Source organism: Pangasianodon hypophthalmus, chromosome 23 (genome assembly GCF_027358585.1).
Source record: "Pangasianodon hypophthalmus isolate fPanHyp1 chromosome 23, fPanHyp1.pri, whole genome shotgun sequence".
NCBI classification, from domain to species: domain Eukaryota; kingdom Metazoa; phylum Chordata; class Actinopteri; order Siluriformes; family Pangasiidae; genus Pangasianodon; species Pangasianodon hypophthalmus.
Window position 1 is genome coordinate 13,591,284 of NC_069732.1, and position 14,945 is coordinate 13,606,228.

At 39.4% G+C, this 14,945-nt stretch overlaps 1 protein-coding gene across 3 annotated transcripts in view; it reads right to left on the bottom strand.

Moving 5' to 3' along the window:
• Nucleotides 1-14,515, bottom strand: part of csmd3b (CUB and Sushi multiple domains 3b) — a 407,371-nt gene extending 392,856 nt beyond the window's left edge. For 2 of the 3 annotated variants that reach the window (XM_053228560.1, XM_026929912.3), the window contains exon 1: nt 14,116-14,513. In XM_053228560.1, coding sequence (XP_053084535.1) covers nt 14,116-14,296 — 181 coding nt within the window. In that variant the 5' untranslated portion in view covers nt 14,297-14,513. Of the gene's footprint in view, nt 1-14,115 lie in introns of all 3 variants that reach the window. The other variant, XM_053228561.1, reaches the window with a different exon arrangement.
• Nucleotides 14,516-14,945: the final 430 nt, after the last annotated feature.

Here is a 14,945-nt window from a genome sequence, read left to right on the forward strand (position 1 = left end):
TATATAAATCATTGTTCCTTCATTTTTATATGTAACACTACTGTATTTCTGGCAGTTTGTCAGCAAACTTTATATTTTCATACATATCATGTATTGTAGAAATGCCATATCACCCACCCCTACCTGAGACAAATGTAGCTGATGTGTTTAAATGTTCTGAATTTTTTTTTTTTTTAGATGAAGCAATCACATATGGCAGTAGCTATATTGTAGTACATAAAAATACCTATGTGTATGCCAAGCAGATTGACCCTTTACAAAATGAGACTTTACTCCTGTTAACTGCACATCATTCCCGGTGTATTCACTGGCACTCCATGGTACTTTTCATTTCACTATATTACATCAGGAGACCACAGTTAGTAGCAGATAGAAATAATTCCAGTCACTTTTGCCTTCCTTGCTCCTTATTTATCTCTGAGGCTCAAAACTGCAAGGCTGCTTGACTGAATGGCTGTTTAACATGCTGACTGCATGATAATTTCACCAAAGGTCCGATAAAAAATTTGGCACGATCATAAAAGCATAAAAATTCTTTGATTAACACAGGTTACAACAATAACAGCTGCTCTTAAATTAGACTGCATTCTCTCAGAAAAAAACCCCAAATACTAACAGCCCTCTAACAACTAGCAACCCTCCACTACTCAAAACAACCCTTGAGAGGGCAGTTCTACAAATAATAGGAGAATTTGTGAAAATGATTTATTATATTGAAGAAAGTCTCTTTTTTTCAATTTAGCAGATATTATAAATATATGATCTTTATTAAAAGCTCAATTTTCCATTTTGAGTTCACGCTGCTACATTTTCTTTGTTGTTGCTACTTTAAGCTGATTCTGGTCATAAGTCAGGTTGGAATATTTACCTTTGTCAAAATAGTGGTATAAATTATATTATTTCTTGACCTCCACAGCTTCTGTATGAAAAAAAAATAAAAATTCTGGCTTCTCTCCACTAAGAAGGAAAAATAGTTTCTCAACTCTCACCCTGTGTGTAAGTCTCCTATTTTTCTTAACATCTTCGTGGATAGTGAACAATATGAGTCAATGCTAACACCTGAATCTGACAGAACTGCTGATGCATTTTGGGATTTGGAGCTGCTTAAAAGTGTAGGAGTGTACTCTGCGTCCCATTTCAGTAGTATTTTTTAATAGGTTTGTACAGACAGGATGAAATGAGGCAGTGAGCTGTATTTGTCCTGCAGGCCTTGAGTTTGACACTGTGGCCTAGAGTGTTACGTGAGTGAAAGGAAGGAGAGAATAAAGTCAGCGGTGCATGCAGTGCCTGCCACAGTGGCAATCCACTAGTTCTTCCAATTCTAACACAAATCAATAACAGTAAAGTCAAAAATCCACATGCCTATGCACACAAGGTAAAACCTTACAAGTATGTACGAGTTTTTGCAAAAAAGCAAAAAAGTGAGTAAGGAGTGAAGGGAAATCTGTAGAACTGCCTAGAAAAAATTGAGACATGAGAAACTGTGGAGAGGAAAAAAGCATGAGGAGAGGTTAAGCGCTCGGAGGGTAAATGCTGTGTCTCCGGCTGGATCACTTGACATTTAAACAGAGGTTTGAAAATCCCCACAGAAACATTCAATGTAACATTACATTAGCGTAAAGTGGGCTTGATGACAGCAGCATGATTCATCCATAAGTATCCTGGCACTGCATGACAAATATTTGGGTTTTAAGAGCCGGCATAATTCTTCATGTATACCAAGAGATATAAAAGACAGGACTCTTAGATGAACTCCTTACAAACGGCACAGTCATTCCATTTTTGTGCCTTTTTATGTTGGTTTTTCGAGCAGTCGGGGTTGTAGGTAATGGATAATTCACACACTCATTCCCACCTCAATTTATCTTATCCAGTCTACCTACTGGCAAGCTTTTGGGAAGTGGGACGAAGCCAGAGAACCCACACAGACGTGAGGAGAACATGCACAGAAACTCCTTACAGACAGTAACCTGAGCCCAAGATCGAACCAGAGACCCTGGAGCTGTGAGGCAGCAATGCAACCTGCTGTGCCACCGCACCACGCAAATTTAAACCTAAATTGTTAAATAACAAAATGAACGATATTTACACGGAGCAAAACCTAAGGACCGAGCACAAAGCATGCAAATGTCAGAAATAGAAGAAAACAGAGAAATATAAAGAATTCCAGAACAGGCAAGGCGTCAAGGTGTGAGGTGTCAATGCTACATGCTGCATTTCTGTGCGGCCACAAAAGGCAGATATACAACAAGAAAAGTAATGCTCACACTTCTCAGACTATGCAAATATTTGGCAAAAAAGGGACTGAAACAGTGAGGTTATACACCAGCACCATGGAATCAGCAAAAGATATGAATGGTACGGAAAGCCAAAAGGTGTTAATAGGCATCAGAGAGTAGTGAGAATTGGGAATATAATGAGGGTGTGACAAAATTGCCCCTCTATAGGCTTTGCATAATACCAAACTCCTCCCAGTTTACTAAGTGCTGCAATCTTCTCTAAAAGCACAGAGAATTCAACAGACCTTGGACCACACATACAGGGCCATCATCCAGGACATGTCTAGTAAGATAACTAATGAAATTCTTGTTTGTGTTTGCTGTCTCTAAGGTAATTGTCCATGGTCCCTGCTGAAAATTCAGCTTAGCCTAAGTAGCTACTACCTGCCAAAACACAGGCTGAGCTGGTCAAACTGGTAGACCATCTTTGCCAGTCTGTGTTTTTGGCAGCTGGTAGCTGGTCAGGCCAAGCCGGATTTTTCAGAACGGGTAAGGCAGTTAGGTTCAGCACATGGCAGCATGAATAGAAGACTTACACCAAACACTTAAACTGAGAAGTTGGCCCATATATTGTCTAAGTAAAGATCAATGTGCCAGTCAAAGCAGGTTGCAAAGGGCCAACAGCCAACCCAGCTGGGCCTTGTGTTTTGGCCAAATCTTCTGTAATGCTCAAACTCAGAGTAAAACCTAGGCAAAAACATGATTTTGCAAAGAAGTGGCTGAAACAATTAGCTTAAACCACACCACAAAGATGAGCTAGCAAGGGAGTTTTTTGTGCTCAGGGAGTATGAGCATGGGCAATGTCATGTGGACATGACAAAGACAATGGTCAGAATTAATAACATAAGTTCATTTTGGCATTTTATAAATACATTTAGCAAAAACGCACATAAATGAAACATTTCCCACATGCTTAGCACCACAGACACTCATGATGATTTCTGGCAAAGCTGGCCAAACCCTCGCAGATCATTTGAACCAAGTTGTATAATGCTCAAAACAGGCCAAATTAAAAGAATGATAAATAAAATGGTGACAATGTTAATGTTATTTTAAAACATGCATCTTGTGGTGACATTTGGCCTGTTAGTAAGGTTAAAGATGAGGGATGGTTGTGTATGTTAAGAGTAATTATGCTAGGTATGTAGAAGTGGCTAGGGTATGATTAAGGTATATTCATGAGAGAAAAGTACTGATGTATGAATGATTGAACATTTGAAGTTGATAGAAATTTTGGGTTGTGTAAGTGTCAGTACTGGTTTAAGTACTGGTTCAATTTGGAACCCATAAGAAAACCAAAATCTTTGAATGAAGTACCATGGACAGCACTGAAAAAGCATTGGAAAAGCATTAGTACAGCATTGGAACAGCACTGCAAACAGGTTTATAAACACAAATGAATTTAAAACTAGAAATGATTTCATTTGAAATTACCCTTCAGCTAATGTGAAAAGGCAGTGGGAAATAAGGAAGTGAAAATGATCACAATCTACCACTCAGAGAAGTCAATCTTAATGAAGTCACAGATGCCATAATGTCCCTCTCTTTGACTAATCAAATTATCACAGACCACTCTATGGTAAATTGCCTCTATGGGTAATTGTCACCTCTTATCACCTTATCGCTCTATACAGTGCTTAGCTATGAAATGATGATTAATGTTTATAAACTGCAATAATCACAGTTTTGATTCCTAATTATCAAAATTATTAGCCGAGTAATTTAAAGAAATGTCAAATATCCTGGAAAGTCAACCCCACAAAGAGCATCAACACATGGCTTTTGATCTACTTGACTGAAGTTTACCCATTTCATGAAAACTAATATAAGCAGAGCTCATTACTATAATTCTCCCTGCCAGACAATCATGGCTGGCAAAGTCTAGGGATATTTGAAAAAGTGTAGAAAAACAAAATTCCCTCAGTAATTAGAGGGATTTACAACTTTCCACACACAAAACGCAACATGTATGATTTCTTTAATCAGAGATCGCGCATGTCTGTATTTTCCTTTCAGTACTGTATCAGTAATACATGCATGAGTTCTCCTTGTTTAGTACTGCACCCTATTGGAGTTTATCACCTTTCCAATCACAGCGGTAGTTCAACTATTCCCACTGTGCTGATGGTTACTGAAGGTTCCCAGAAGCATAAATCCTTTAGAGTGGTAGCAGAAGACACTTAGTGAATTTAAAATTTTAGACTCCTGCTGTTCTGCTTGCAATCACAACCTGTGCTCTCCCAGAGGCAAAATTTGGGTCTGTTTTGTTTCCACCACAAGGCCTATTGTATTTTGGTTGCATTTATCCCAAAACACACAGACGCATGACAAAAGTACAACATGAAGCATATAGAACATTCTGTATTAAAAGTGAAACATTATTGTTTATATAAAATTTATAAATATAAAAAAGGGGCATAGAGCCACCGAATCATGACCATACAGGTCATAAAGTGCTACCTTTTGTCTAATGTAATATTTTAAAAGTCGACATAATATCATATAATATCTTTCTACCTATAAACAGAAAAAGCAAAAAAGGGGGCTACTGGCTTTTTCAAATGAAACACTGTGCTGAAGAGAGAAAACTAGGTTTTTTTTTCATAAAAATGTGCTTACATTGTGTTTATCGAGGTCACCGCCATGCTTCAGCTTATAACTGATGGATAACCTCATATTAAATTACAAAGTAGATTTAATGAGACAGACATTAAGAATGGTTCAGCTGAATGCCGTCCTGAACACAATTTTTACTTATATGCCCTTAGATGTTCATTTGCCAAGTAGCTGATGTAGAAAGGTTAAATATTATTTGTTTTACCTCATTCAACAACATGGCTGGAAGCAGGGCCACTGCAATTGGGTGAAAGGTGGTGCATTCTGGGGGCAATTATAAGGGGCCCATAGGAGGCCTACAAAATTCCAGTAGTCCATAGGTCCAAAGACTCAATTGTTGTATGAATAATAAGCTAATTATACAAAAACAGAATTTAAGCAAAACTACAAAATCATGTAATACTAATTAAATAAATTGAAATGTCCCAGCCAAAACCCCACTGCCCACTATCCACGGTTTGTGAAATTGAGAGCAATAAGCCTAGCTGAACTGCCAACTGACAAGAAAATATCTGGCCAAAAATTACAACAACAACAAAAAAAAATTAACAAACAAAGATTTCAAAAACACCAGGAAAAAGGAGGACATACAGGCAATGAACTGTGTGCTATGTAGACAAACAATTCTTCAACGTTAACCTAGCTAAGCTATCTTAACTCCATAGGACTGATGAAGAAAAGAGAGTTAGCAAGCAATGTAGCAGTGGCTAGACAGAGGAATGTTGGGGACCACCACAGGACCATGCACTCCTGTCTATATACATATTTTAGTGGTTGATCATTCACAGCACAGTAGTAACACTGACATGGTAGTGGAATGGTATTGTGCTTGGCATTAGTATGAGGATATCAGGTGCAGTGGGATTTTTAACATCTCTACGTTACTGCTGGGACGAGATCAACCAAAAATATCAGATCTCTGGTTAGAAACCTATCACCAGTCAAAGGCTAGAGGATGATTAACACAAACTGTCCTTGAAAATATTCATCTATAGTCTCTAACAGTACCAAAGAAGATGTGTTTAATAAAGTAGCCAGTAACATCAGTGCTTAAAACTCCAGCAACTCTGCCACCCAAGACACTTGTACCAGCACCACATACACAAACATATCACTGTTATAACAGCATCACTGCTGTGCTGAGAAAGGTCCACCACTTGAATAATATCTGGTCAGTAATGGTCCCTTGAGAGTGCATTGGTGACGCAAGTAGATGTTGCCTAAAAATGTGTGCAGATTGACTGTAACTATAACTGCAAATATAAGAATTTCTACAATATAATACTGCATTTAAACCAGTATAATATTGAAAATGTGTTTTATAATACAATGCAGCATGGTATACTGGGTAAATATTTGTGGCACTGGCAGATTATACTGTATCAAATGACCTTACTGTTTAGCTACTGTATTGTAATAACACAGCAAAACATACAGCAGCTTAGGGTTAGTGTAACTCTATTGGCAAAAAAAGCACTGAAGCGGCAAAGGAACCTCGTTTATACTCTATTCGTTAGTCTTTTGTTTTCTTATATTTTGATATAATGGCTTTAGTTTCAATAACATCAGCAGATGAGGATAATTTCAACAAGTTCAAACCAGAGGTAAAGGTAGTATACTGCAGACCTGGCGAGAGACCTGTTAGCCTAGCTATATAGCTAACGTTCAATATAGCTATATATAGTAGATATAGTAAATAGATAATCTGCATTACAAATATCAATTATTACCAACATTTAGTAGTAGATGACTGATAATGAGCTTGACTATAGTTACATCTTTATTTACCTCAAGTTAGCTACTTGGAAAAGCAGGAATTAAGTTAATGCTAAGATTAATTAATTAATGTTAGGATTTTAAGATTAATTATATTTATCAAAGATTTAAACAGCAGACTTTAAAATTGCAGTGATTTTTCTGCTAATTTACTGTTAACAGTATATATCCCTGCACAAATAAAGCTTTGCACTCTATTTAAAAACACAGAATACAGAATATAACATTACTATAAACAAATATTACAGTAACTACCTGGCAATTCTGACAGTGTAAATTTAATTGATACATTTTTTTCTGAAGTTTCTTGTACCAAGAATATTGTAAGTATAATTATATGCATAATAATAACCATTTCTGGGCACACATATGCCCATCTTTGGAGGAAGGAAACAAATCTCAATACATTTTTCCTCACATATATATTCCACAGAAGTAGGAAAGCACAAGGTAGTCCTTTCTGAAACTGAAAATTTATGGCATGATTCACAATGGCCACAGAGTCAGCAGGCTGTGGTCACTGTTGCAACAGGATCCCCAGGAATAAAAGGTTAGGGGTCTGTGTTGTCCAGAGCTCTGTCCAGCTGGGGCCACCAGCCCAGAACAGTTACCTGAATCAGGTTTCTTCTATGTGTTGTGCTTTATTGGTTATTCAGAGATGTCAAAGTGATTGCCCCTGTTTCACTTACGTAGCTAGTCTACAGGTTTTCTACACATTAACACATACTCTTGAACTAAAATATATGTTGAACAGAAAATATGCATTAGCAGTGAAATTTAGGCTATAATTAAGCTTCTTGTGTGAGTGGACACATTTCTATGAAACTGAAGAATACGGAAAGATCTTTGTAACTATCTTTGAAAAACTGTCAAGAAAGCACAAATTGAACTGCCAACCACTTTCCCTCTTCACTAGACATCCCAGCATGATGGCAAACAAGGCGCCCTTGTGAAACAATGATTGTAAAGATGTATCATTCACTGTACTAAATGATCAACAGCACACAACATTGGGGCGAAAAACGTAGACGAGAAATGCACACAGGGATGACATCTCCTATACATCTGAGGGATGATATCTTTTCTTTCTTGGGCTGCTGCTCTTCAGAATGGACCTTGTGTCATATCTCCAGCAGCAACTGGTGATTTAGAAATTGATGACGAATTCATGAGTCATCCCTGGCCCAGCGTAAGCTAGTTATGGGCTCTCTGGAATGCGGGGGTCCAGGCTGAACAAGTCTAAGACTTCTGCTAAAAAAAGTGTGGTCCAGTGATGTGCAACACATTCAGACTTCTAAAGACTAACTGCATTAAAAAGAGATCAGAAATGAAAAATAATGCATAATTTGATGAGCGGAACAACTAAAAGCAACGACCTAATTCCATGCAGTGTATCATCCTCACAGAATTTAATACTCTGTTTCAATACACAGATTTCAATACTCTTTCCAGTCCATAATACTTATACATCATTAGTTGCAACGATGTATAAGTATGGTAATGGTGAAATGAGACATAACGAATATTGAATATGGACTTGAGGAGTGAGCCACTTAGTCCTAACAGGTAAGGCGGTGAATTAATTATCTCTTGACCCCTGCACCCAAGCTTAGCCAATTCACAGATTCTCAATGAGACAATCAGATATTTCCAACATAGCTGTCAAAAGACTTTCTACATGCTTTTTAACCTTTCCAGGTCACCATAAAAATTGATCAGCACCCTGCAGCTGTTTAATGTAGGCGTGACTAATTTGACCAAAGGTATCTCAACTTGAAAACTGAGTCAAATGGAACCTCAACTGTCATAGAGAACAATTGTGAGTGTCATTTCTACTCACTTTTAATCATTGTAAACACACTCTACACTTAACACCATATACTGAAACTGATTTTGATGGCTTTACTAATTCTGACCTAACAGATATATACACTATATGGCAAAAAGTTTATGGACACCTATCAATAACAACATGTGTGCGTTTTGAACATCCCATTCTAGATTTCGCCCCCCTTTGCTGGTATAATAATCTCCACTCTTTTAGGAAGACTTTCCACTAGATTTTTGGAGTCTGTGTTCCAATTTATCCAAAGGTGTTGAGTGGGGTTGAGGTCAGGACTCTGTGCAGGCCACTTGAGTTCTTCTGCACCAGCCTTGGCAAACTATGTCTTTATGGACCTCACTTTGCGCACAGGGGTCACTGTCATGCTGGAGCAGGTTTGGGCCTCTTGGTTCCAGTGAAGGGAATTGTAATGCTACAGCATATAAAGACATCATATAAAAGTGTGCGCTTTAAAACTTTGCGGTAACAGTTTGGGGAAGAACCACATATGGGTGTGCTCCCAATTTTCAGGATTCTTTTAATTCCATCTGCGACTGCTGAAATAAGAATAATATACAGATGAAGCATGAGACAAGTATGCTGCTTAAAATTCCAACACCACCAATGTAAAATGCCTTCCCGCATCCCTGCATAAGATAATGATGTATCATTAACAATAGATAATTATCTGATCAGATACATTTTGTCTGATCTATTCTCACATACATAGCTATAGCACTTAGGGCTCTATTCAACCCAACTCACAAAAAAAAAATGCGTAGGAATTAAGAGCTAGAACAATTTTGTTGCATTTTATTAGATGAAGTCATACACAGACACTGTGCCTGCTAACCACTGATCTCTGAATCTTGAGTCCTGCTGATTTTGCAGTGTGAGACAGAGAAATGAATCATTTAGTAATAAGACTTTGAGAAATGCTGTGAGATAAACATCCATGCCATACTACCTCACAACTACAATATTTAACCAGTGGCTAACTGGGATGCAGTTTTTGTGGCTCACTAGTAGGTTGGCTTTACACACTTAGCAGCATACTTATTGATTGCTGATACCTAGTATCCTAATAAAACCCTTTGGGACAGTTAATGAGTGAATTCCTTACATTTATCACCACCGGTGAATATGAGTCTGTCAAACTTGAAACTACACCTCATGACCTTCCCATCACTGATATGGATTTAGTAAATTTATTTAATTTTTTTTTAGCTGCAGCAGGTTTAACAAGGCTTAACATACTCGTGCAAGAGTCTCACTCAGAGTGCATCCCTAGGGTCATCAGTCTTGTTACAGCAATTACAGTTATTTTTAATTTTTGTTCCAATCAATACATAAAAAATGTTCTTTGAATGCTTTGTGCAATATAAGCTGTTTCAGATAAATACCAGTTCATACATAAGTACGAATATACCAGCCATACAATCAGTCTTTGTCAGGGTATGATTACTGATCGGGTCTACTGGGCACGTGCCTAAGGACCCTGGCTACTACCCTTGAAAAGCTTAGATTTAAAGTGAGTGAATTATAAGGGCACCATGAATTGGTTCATGTGTGGTGCGATGAAGGGCCCTGCGTAAGTTCCTGCCCACATGCTGTTAACTTCATTTCAACCTATATGTAGCTCAGTGGTCTGAAGAAAACGCTGTAATAGAGAGTCTATGGCTCCAGAGAATCGCTAAAGATCTTGTAACAAGCTAAAACTGTTAGGGATATATATTTAACAAATCCCTAAACGTTCAGGTAAGGCCCAGCTATTTAGAGAGAATCATTTGGGCTTAGATTGATTCTACTCACAAAGGGTAAAGAGGTGATACATGTTGAAGTGGTAGAGACAGTGGGAACAACAAGCACAGCTCTTCTGGGAACACACATATCTCACAGTCCTCCTTTGCACATTTCCTTCAAACCATTAGTTATAAGTCTTTATGTAGTACTCACAGGTAAATGGTAACGAGAAGCATGTAGTAAATTCATTTTGCCGGCAGTGTTCAATTTCCCACCAGACCCACTACCAGGCTAAGTGCAGCATGCCATTTTTCAATTGACAGAAAATGCAAAACACTTGTACATACATATACACCCTTGTAGACACAAATTTACTGACATGCTGGCCTATGACTCACACATGCACACACAAATGTACATTCCCCCAAGTAGCCTCTGAAAACTATTCGCCTGCAGACATCTGGGGACTCTAATAGCCCTGCTCTGCACCTGGCTCCAACAGCCAGCTTGGCTCATGCAGATTAAAAACCTTCTTTCATGCAATGAGTAAATGTAAGCACACACACGCACACACACACACATGCAGGCTATATCATACCTCCACAGGACAATGCACTGATCCCAAGCATTATCCCTCTTGCTTTCTATTAATCAGTACCCTTGGGGCTCTTCCCCAGCAGGCCAGTAGTCTATGCTTGACATAGCATAGACACATCACCCTCCTATTTACTGAGCTGTAGTCAGCCACATCATTTGGGGCAAGGTGGAAGAGAAAGGAAAAACTGCTTCTAGGTCTGTTGTTATTAGGGAATTTGGAGTATGGCACCTCTCAGCGTAGTAGAGTGAGAGGTGTAAGAGCATTCATCCACACAAGCTGAAATTAGTGACCAATATGAAGACACTTAGAGCCCAACTTGACGAGCCTGCTACTGCTCACACCACAGAACTATGGCTTTGTTGGCTAGAGCTGCAGGTGTATGTGTGTGTGAATAGTAACCAGTGATGAAAAGTGGCTTGGACTTGATAGACGGCAAATGCAAATGTGTTAAATTTCCAGTGTTAAATATGTAAAGAATCCAATGACAGATCATTCTGTTATGCAAAAATAACGCACACCTTTCTGACCAATCGGATTTGAGAATTCAACCATGCTGTGGTATAAAATTAATTAAATAAGTCATTCTGCCACTGCGTAACCATGAGAGCTATCTAGACCAGCAAACAATGGCAAATATCTAGCAATCACACTGATGAAGCTATGAAGTTACTGGGCTAAATATGATTTTGTGTTAAGGCTACATATAGTTTGTGAACTAACTACTTATACTGCCAATGTAGAGTACTAAACTTTAGTCACAATAAACAGCAAATAAGTAAGACAATTTAGGAAGCTAATGCTTTTGTCCTGTGGTTTGTTCCATTTTAGTGTTGACAGAAGAGAAGAAATTGAGAAAAACTTTGCGGTTTTGAAATGTATCTGCGTTAGTATAGACAAGGCCTTGTAATATATTATGACAGAGATGTATGGTATATTTTGAAAACTGAAAGTTCAAGAAGGACTTGGCACTCATAATACAGATGGTTTAATTGCATCCTATGTCCTCTACTGCTGCCTGGTCTAAGCTAGAGATTAGTAGTATTGTTCTGTGGGATCTGTTTTTTACAGAGCATACAGCTTTTCCTAGTGGTAACTGCACTTAAGCTCAAATCATCACTAATGTAATTCTGAAAAGCAGCTTATTGTTATGTGTCGGTTGCACATCAGTAAGAGAAGAAGCCTTATTTGTCACATATACATTATATTACAGTGAAATTCATCACATATCAGGTTAGGAAGCTGGGGGTCTGACATGATATAGTGCCTCTGGAGCAGACAGGGTTAAGGATCCAACAGTGTCAGCTGGGCATTGCTGGGGAATGAACCCCCTGACATTCTGATCAGTAACTCAGAGCCTTTAACCACTGAGCCTCCACTGCTCTGATGTAGAAATCTGCCGTTTATATTGTTGGGCGAAGCTAGGAGATTAGAAAACTACGCATGAAAACTATGTGAAATGTTTAACAGAAACTGTATTCCGTATTCTTAACAAAATTTATACAAAAAGCCAATCAATCAATGACAATTTATGACATAGCGTTCTCCTTAATGTTGAATTTCTGACATCTCGAAGTGTCAAGTCTGAAGTGGCAGTTTTCATTGACACTGTATCAGTATTTATTATTCCTGTTTTAACATTTCCTAACCTGCGCTGGTCGTAATACCTCAGCACTCCTAAGGGTTAGCACTAATGAGCATGGTCAATGTCACTAATTTGTAGTTAGTCCATTTCATTCAAAGTGATGCCCTATCTGTGTCCTTTCAGCTAACTTGTTTTTCAGCATACTGAGCTGGAAATCAGATTAAATAAGGAAGATGCTGTTGGGTAAACAGGCCCACTTAATTCTGGTCATTACACTTAATCACTCTGTCTCAAAGCTACTTGCTCCTGCTGTTTTAGCAAAGATTGTGGGTATCTTCACACACACACACACACACAAACGATGAGCAGAAAGTCAGACACATTGATTCTCCTCGGGATCTGTTCATACCGCCACCGCGTGACGGCTTTTTATCACGCAGCTGGACTGCAGCCGTTAGATTTAGGATGGCATCTCCTACTGTGGACGAAGGACCATCTAACATCTTACTCAAATCCACCCAAATTGCCTTAATGCCACCATCATGACACCAACCAAGCTCTCTCCCACACACACACACTCACACACACACTCACACACACATGCAAAATCAAAGTGAAAAGGAAGCACTTGTCCATCAACGCACATAGTGACGCAATAGTAATGATAGCAGGTGAGTTGGTGTCTAGTCGAGCGTGGGCTCTGTGCGGATTTGATGACGCAGTCGTTTTAGGCGCTATTCTTCCCGACCAGTTGGCACGCGCTCTAATGGATTAGACTCCGATGCTAATTAAAATGCCCAGTGCTAACGAGCATGATGTACACCACGCACAAAACGGTACCCAAGGGTCTTGCTTCCAGTAGCATAAGGATGCAACAACCTTATAACAAATCTGGCTTGATTTTCCACAATGACACTAACAACTTCGAAAGGAAGCTTAATTCGGTTTAATATTGAATCCGACGCATCTGGGGAGATTGGCCAGCGCAGACGCAGACCATAAACTCCTGATCACGCGCGGATGAAAAGAGTGCACGTTTAAACAGATGCCTGGATACAGCGATGGGCTTCACATGGGGCTGAGAGCGCGCAACAGTTCCGTCGGAGAAATCACAGCCCATCAGCAGGCACTGAAAAACACACAGTGCGGGTTTTCGAATAATTATAGACTTGGCATGAGATATAACATTTGCTCTGGCATAGAGATGATCTGAGGCTCTTTAATATTTCCCCATGCGCCTACATGGGTAATAAGGAACAGCACGAGAGCAGCACTCTGGCTCACTGACTGCCTGTCAATGAGATCCGTAATTCGTAGCGCATCGGGTCATATTCTGTCTTAAACTGTTATTTTATAGCACTTTTCAAATGAGAAAAAGAAAAAAGGCGGCATGCATTTTTAAAATGCTGCATGACATACGCGGGAGGGTGCTAGTTCTATATAAATAACATTAAAAAAATAATAATTCATCATATTAAATTGTCATTCATATTACCTCCCTTCCTATTCAGGATGAGAGTCTCACGTACTGGCCTGAGCATGCAGCAGGAATATTTATCAGCGCCTGCGTTATGGAGCGCACCGACTGCTTTAACCGCACGCGCTCGGGCTTACTTACCACGAGCACAAGCCCTGCGCCCGGTAAACGGGAAAACTAAAGCAGAGAGCATGAAAACCCAGAAAAGCCCAAAGGACTTACCCTGTACACACGCCACCGTCGTAAAAAACACGAGGCTCCAAATAAGAGCTCCCGTTTTAATCCTCATTTTCCTCGCCCGGGAGAAGTCCGCTCGAGTACATTTAATACATCCTGGTGTCTCGAAGGCGGTCAGGACGTCCGTTGCTCTCGCGCCGCGTCCCAATGCGTCATTGGTTCTCATATTCACATGAAGCTGGCTCGTGTCGGTGTGCGCTCGCGTGCTCTCTCCGTGGCTCGGCCGGAAGCGCAGTGAGTCGCTCGCGTTGCGGTCCGCGCGCGCGTCGCAGCTCCGAGTGAACGGCGGCGGCGGGGTGGCGCGGCAACCTCGACCAGGACTCAACCATCTCACTGAAAAAGAGGGGCAAGAGAAAGCCGCTGAGCCGTGAGCTCGCCCACAGAAGCTCGGCCAGCTTCCCACCTCACACACTTGTTTTCATCGAGATACAAGATAAGCCTAGGATACAATTAAGCACGACTATAATTCAATTCTATTCTATTCAATTCTATTCAGAATAGCACTTTTAACAATGTCACAAAGCAGCTTCACAGAAATATATAAACTCAGGATATAAATTTTACATTTATGAATTTATTCCTATAAGCCATGTTACCACTACAGAGAGGACAGAAAAGAATTAAAATGAACTGCTAAATATTTTTATTCAAATGTGAAAAACGAACTCAAATAAATAAATAAATAAAGAAGATCATTAATGAATTCGTTTTTTAACAAAACCCAGTGCACTAATGAATGCATGTAGACCTTCACTGGTGTTACTTTTGCTTAGGTTACAGAAAACCCACCAGCAGTGATCAGGTCTTCTTCAAGA